This window comes from Protopterus annectens, chromosome 9.part0 (genome assembly GCF_019279795.1).
Source record: "Protopterus annectens isolate FY-2018-M chromosome 9.part0, PAN1.0, whole genome shotgun sequence".
Taxonomy (NCBI): Eukaryota; Metazoa; Chordata; order Ceratodontiformes; family Protopteridae; genus Protopterus; species Protopterus annectens.
The window spans coordinates 611,611,010-611,617,510 of NC_056743.1; the positions used below are offsets into that span (position 1 = coordinate 611,611,010).

General features: G+C 37.4%; 1 protein-coding gene across 1 annotated transcript in view; it reads right to left on the reverse strand.

Moving 5' to 3' along the window:
• Nucleotides 1–317: 317 nt before the first annotated feature.
• Nucleotides 318–6,501, reverse strand: part of LOC122810548 (macrophage mannose receptor 1-like) — a 195,771-nt gene continuing 189,587 nt past the window's right edge. The window contains exon 5 of the mRNA XM_044082130.1: nt 318–673. Within this exon, the coding sequence (XP_043938065.1) occupies nt 318–673 (356 nt within the window). The remainder of the gene's footprint in view (nt 674–6,501) is intronic.

Here is a 6,501-nt window from a genome sequence, read left to right on the forward strand (position 1 = left end):
TCACAATGTTCCAATTATGCTAATATGCCAGTATAGTTTTTCCCTTGTGCAGTGACAACTACCTATAAGCACTGGCTGTTTGGCAGATACAGGCATAATAAATTATGTAATTTCCTTAATTATAAATCAGTGTACTGGATTGAGATTTGACCTTATAAGTAATATCTATTTACTTAGTAATATTTTATTTCATGGATAGATCCTTGTTTATGAAAATGTAATCGAACACCAAACCAGACCAAGAGAGCCTGGGCTATTATTTGAAGACCAGTGAATTTCTAAGTATGATAAAAGTAATTCACTATAGAACTAATGATTTACTTGTAACAGATGAACTCATATCTAGATGAACAGCAGCTGTCCCTCCAAGTAAAGTTTTTGTCCTTTCTCATCACCACACAGTCATCTGAGGCTGTGCTTTCTGCTGACTGTGCATCCCAGTTGGTGTAGTAAACTGGATCTTCATTCATCCAGATCCACTGACCAGACACCTGATGCTTTCTTATTCCAATCCATACCCCGTCCCCACTGGCATTACTGGCAACATATACAACTTGCTCCTGTACATCGACACTGTGTATACTGACAATGTCAGTGTAGTGCATTCTACAGTAGAACACGGCTTCCATAAACGTCTTTTTCTCCTTTATTAGGTATAACTCTATAATGGTGTCTGAAAGAAAAATAAATATTAGTAAGCATTTTCTTGGTCACTTAGCTTGCAAATGGTACAATCATAGACAGCTGTAAATAAACCTGTAAACATGTTATCAAAGAAAGCAAAATGGTAAAGAACACAAATGTACACTCTTATGTGGATTATATCATATTCAGTATACAGAACATAGCATGATCTTTTCAAGTACAGAAATGAAACAGAGGGTAAATAAATGAAAAATACAGATTTTTTTTTAGCATTGTGATTACATGTATGTGACAAATATGAGCCTTTGCTGCTACAAATATGAGTACCAATATGAAAAATAGGACTGCCCTGTGACTCTGATTACTGCTATTACAGTGAAGATGCTACCTAAACTTTAGCTGTTGCTTCTGCTGTTTGCTAGAAGGTGCTTAGTCTGAAGGATTTCAGAAATACCACACAGCTCAGCCTCATGTGGTACAGTCTCCATTACATTTAATATAAGCAGTAGTGTACCCTTTACTGTGAAGTTGGCATACCAGAGAATACTTGATGGCCTAGGTAAAACACATAACCCCCTGCTGTACAACTAAATTTAGTAGAATTAGATGGGAGAATTGTGTCGATGTAACTGCATGACACATTAAGAAAAACTGTCTGTTTTCTTGTCTGTATACACTGAACAGCTATTTTACTTGTTTTTTTTTTTCTAGATAATGTGGTTATAGTACTTGGTATTGTATCACCTGACCATTTGCAATCCTTCTAGAAACCTTCAGCCCTTACAAGTGAAATGGTGCAGGTAAATGGAAGAGTATAATTTGTCGGAATGTCTCAGTTTATCTGAAATAATTAGTAAATTAGTTCACTGCTACTAATTGATTATTCATAATAAAATTCATGTTTAAAAAGAAAGATAGTATGAGTACACCTTCGGTTCTTCAACAGCTCATAGGTTCATGAGAAGTAGTAGAATAGCTGCCCTTGTGGGTCATTTTAAGCCAAGCCGATTTTCCTTCAGGAATTGAAAATGAAATCCTGTACTTTGTGTCTATGAGGTAAACACCTTAACCATTATGTCAACCCCATCCCCCAACAGTGATGGAGTTTGTAGTCCAGTCATAAAGTCGGAGGCTATATGTTCTGGAAACATGACTTAGAAGATATGATGAGCCAGAAACTGATCATCACTTGGTGATAGATCAGATGGCCAATGCACACATTGGATAGATCTCAAAAAGTGCAGTGTGTAGTAATAATGTCCTAGGAATGGCTAGTTGATGTTTTATTCTGAGATGAAAGCAACGTCCACCTCCAAAAGATCTTCTTTCATATACCTGGGATGACCCAAGATGTGATATCTAAATAGGCAGTTCATTTGCTTAGGAGCTTAGGCAGTGGTAAAGAGTAGTGGGCAAATTTCATAGATGTTCCTCATGTAGGTTACCATAAGATGCGTAGGTGGACAAAAGTGATAAAAAAGCTGTCAAGTTAAAGAATGAGGCCTTTACGCAATGTTAGCAGTGGAGTCCCAGAATAATTTGATGGTTATATGCTTATGAGTCAAGAGGGCAAAAACTGTTACAGTTGCAAAAATGAATGCCCAAGTGTTGAATGAGTTTGGCAAGGCTATAGTAAACTAAATTTGGATAGCCTCAAGAAAGTTCTGTCAAAACATTTTGTGTCTCAGGGAAGGAAAGAGAGATATTATCCAATCTATTCTTAGTAACAGTGAAGAAATGCTGACCTTGACTGGGAATATTGTCATGAGGTACAATGAGTGCATCTGCAATATCAGAAGGAACTGACAGAACCAAATACATTTTTTCTGATGAGGTTACTGAAGTAATTACAATGTTTTATTATGACAAGTGTATAGGCGTGGGTGATATCAGGGATATTATGAAGATGTACTATTCATGGTTTGAATATCATGGTTATTTTGCCTTTTCGGTATTGTGTCGGAAAAGTACAGCATCGCCAGGCTGGGAAACTGAAGTGATAGTCCTCGTTTTGAAAAAGATGACATGAGGTTTTGTTTCAGTTATTAGGGGATCATACTGCTTTGCCTCAATGGAAAACCTATGTCTAAGCGTTTTAAAGGAGTCAGTATTCTGTTTCACATGGAGTTATGTGAAGGTCATCCTAGATCTGGAAAAGTAAATAATCTCTTTGCCGTTGTACAGATATCGGACCAATCTTTGAGGTCTGTCAGTGCTGTTGTATACTTTGTGGACCAGGATAAGACATATGACTATGCACTTATGAATTTCTTGCAGGAGGTGTTACAGCAGTACAGGCTCTCAAAGTGACTTTTGTATGCCAGTCCATCCATATATTTGAGAACAAAGGGTTACATCTGAATTTATGGCTTTAAGATGAATACATTCATGATTGTAATTGTACTCTGACAAGGGCATATCTCATCTCACTTCTGTTATTGATTTTAATGATCAGAATATCAGGGTATGAGGGCTGGATTATTACTTTTTGCAGAACTTGTTTTGTTGTTGTTGCAGCTCTGACCTTCCACAAACATTGGAATCATTTACTGTTGAATGTGAAGTCGTCATCGTGGTGATCTGCAGCTCCAACTCAGATAACTGTGTTTTGCTGCATTTACTGCTGAATGTGAAGTAGTCATCATGATGATCTGTACCTCCAACTCAGATAACTGTGTTTTGTTACATTTACTGCTGAATGTGAAGTAGTCATCATGGTGATCTGTAGCTCCAACTCAGATAACTGTGTTTTGCTACATTTACTGCTGAATGTGAAGTAGTCATCAAGATGATCTGTACCTCCTACTCAGATAACTGTTTTGCTAGAAAAGAATCAGATGCACTTTCCAGCTGTGAGAGAAGTTACATTGGTTTAAGACATTAAATGTATTTTGCTCCTGTTCATTAGTGAAGATTGGATTAATAAAGTAACAGTAATGCTATACAAGTTAAAGTGGATTGGGGTGGGCAAGTAAGAACTGAGTATGAGCTTAAATTTCACTCCAGTTTATGTCCCCATCTACACCTGTTTTATGGAACTTTTAAGTAGTAACTGAAAGGATGGGATCACAGATACAAGTGCAAGTAAGAAAGGTCCTTTGAAGAGTAGGTGTGTTTCTTCTGTCATCTTGTGAGGGACATTGAACCAAAGTTATTGCCAGGCTACAGCTACTGTCTCTTGAGGTTAAGGGAAGACATTTTCTTCAAGGACAATAAAATGAATTATGATGTACATTTTCTACATTTTATCAGCAATATAAAAATCATGGTTGACCACCATCTTGAATTTGATCTTTTCCCCACTGTAGTGTGATCTCAGAATTGATATATTTGGTTAGGGTGAGGGGGGTTAGCTCCCACACCTGGGTAGGTGTTAAGTTTTATTGTTTTGTTCACGGATGCTAGGGTGGACTGCCATTGGTTTGCCTAGGAAAATTTTTGCTTAAAACTCAGTTCAGTGATTAGTAGCTTCAATGAATAGGTGTTAAACGAATAGACATTCACTGATTTGTGATTCGACAAAGTGATATAGATCCCTAGTTACATGTAGGAAGGCATGAAAACATCAATAAACAATGACAACCATACCTTGAAATGAATATAATTAGTTGATATGTGAAGAAACATATGATATGCACAACTGACAGTATTAACATTTCCTAAACATGATGTTTGTAAATCTACTAAAATTACTGTCCTGTAAGGCTATAGTACACAAGTGTAAAGGTCAGATTACTGGCCTGTAATGATTATTTAAAATGCAGAAGAAAAGGTAGAAAGTCTTTCTCATTACATGTTAATGTGAGGGCGTATCTTGATAATGTAGGTAGACTAACATGAATGATGTTCAATTAATGATGAATGATGATGATGGTGTGCCTATTAAAATATTAAACCACATTACACAGTGATATACAATGTAATAAAACACATGAGAGATCAGGATGACACCTATTGTTACATGTGGATGTGTAGCAATATCAGCATGTTGAATGTCTGTACTACACAGAAACGCAGGAGTGTTGAAAATCTACAGGCATAGATACCATTACAGACATGGCATATGCCATTCTGTGTAGGTTTTGAGTAGTATTACAGGTAACTGCCAATACAGAGGATCAGACTACAGGGATTTATGCAAACACACACACACATATGTAAAAGTGTCGTAATAACTATAAAACATATGACAAAACAGTAATATGTGAAATTTCTAATACAGGTGGAGGTAATGGGGCTATATTAAAAAGACAAATGTTTACTTACCCGAACGCCTAAATGTGGACCCGTCTTCATTGAATTGTGGAAACATCGATCATCCAGAAGTGCGAAAGTGGAAACATCGAATCGTCATGGTTGGCCTTCTGCGGTATAGCTCCATAAGGTAAGTGTGCAATAGTTACGGACCTTAGGGTTAGGGTGCGGGTTAAGGAAAGTGCATAGATGGTAATGTATGTTAGATTTAGTGTAGGGTTTTGTTAAGTGTATGTGTGTGGATTATTTAGTTTGTTTGGGTATAGCTTTTTAAGGTAAGTGTGCGATAGTTACGGACCTTAAGGTTAGAGTGCGAGTTAAGTTAAGTGCATACATGGTGATATATGTAAGATTTAGTGTAGGGTTAGAAGTAGGGTTTAGTTTAGGGTTAGAAGTAGGGTTTTGGTTAGTGTATGTATGTGGTTTATTTATTTTGTTTGTGTAGGTAGTATGTAGCGGGCAGCGGGGTGGGACAAGTATGACAGTTCGACTTTTTGAATTTTGCGGTTTAGGGCATTCGGTGTATATGCGGTTCGATGAAGATGGGTCAACGTTTAGGTATTCAGGTAAGTAAACATTCGACATTATAATATAGACCCAGAGGTAACACACTTCAGATATGTGATCGTATTGAAATCATCTTATATACATATGCAAGTATATAGTAGAAATAGTTATGCAAATGAGTGTAAATAGTGTTTCTTGCTTAACAGATGGCATCATAATATACTCACATCAGAATGGGAATTGAATGTATGGGTTACATCTGCACAGATTGACACTTCAAATGATGGGATGAGAGATAAGTACTTAGTAAACTGATTATATTATTATATATGCATTTGTGTGTGTGTGCTTGTGTATGTGCGTGTGTGTGTGTGTGTGTGTGTGTGTGTGTGTGTGTGTGTGTGTGTGTGTGTGTGTGTGTGTGTGTGTGTGTGTGTGTGTGTGTGTGTGTGTGTGTGTGTGTGTGTATATATATATATATATATATATATATATATATATATATATATATATGTTTGTATATGTATATATATACATATATATATATATATATATATATATATATATATATATATATATATATATATATATATATATATATATGGGTCTACTTCTAAAGACCGAACCGACGATTCCCCGACACAGAAATCACCGACGCCAGAAAACCAACAACACACAAACCCGACAACACGAAACACCGAACACCATAACACCGACACACGGAACGTAAACAACACACTACACTACATAGCATACACACTAGCCCTGACCCAAACCCTAACCCTAAGGTCCGACACTATCGCACACTTCACCTACCTGCACCCTAACCCTAACTCACTTACCCACCCCTAGCCCAAACTCCGACACTAATGCACACTTCACCTACCTGCACCCTAACCCTAACTCACTTACCCACCCCTAGCCCAAGCTCCAACACTAACGCACACTTCACCTACCTGCACCCTAACCCTAACTCACTTACCCACCCCTAGCCCAAGCTCCGACACTAACGCACACTTCACCTACCTGCACCCTAACCCTAACTCACTTACCTGACCACTCCTACCTCCATCACTGTCGCACACTTACCGGGTC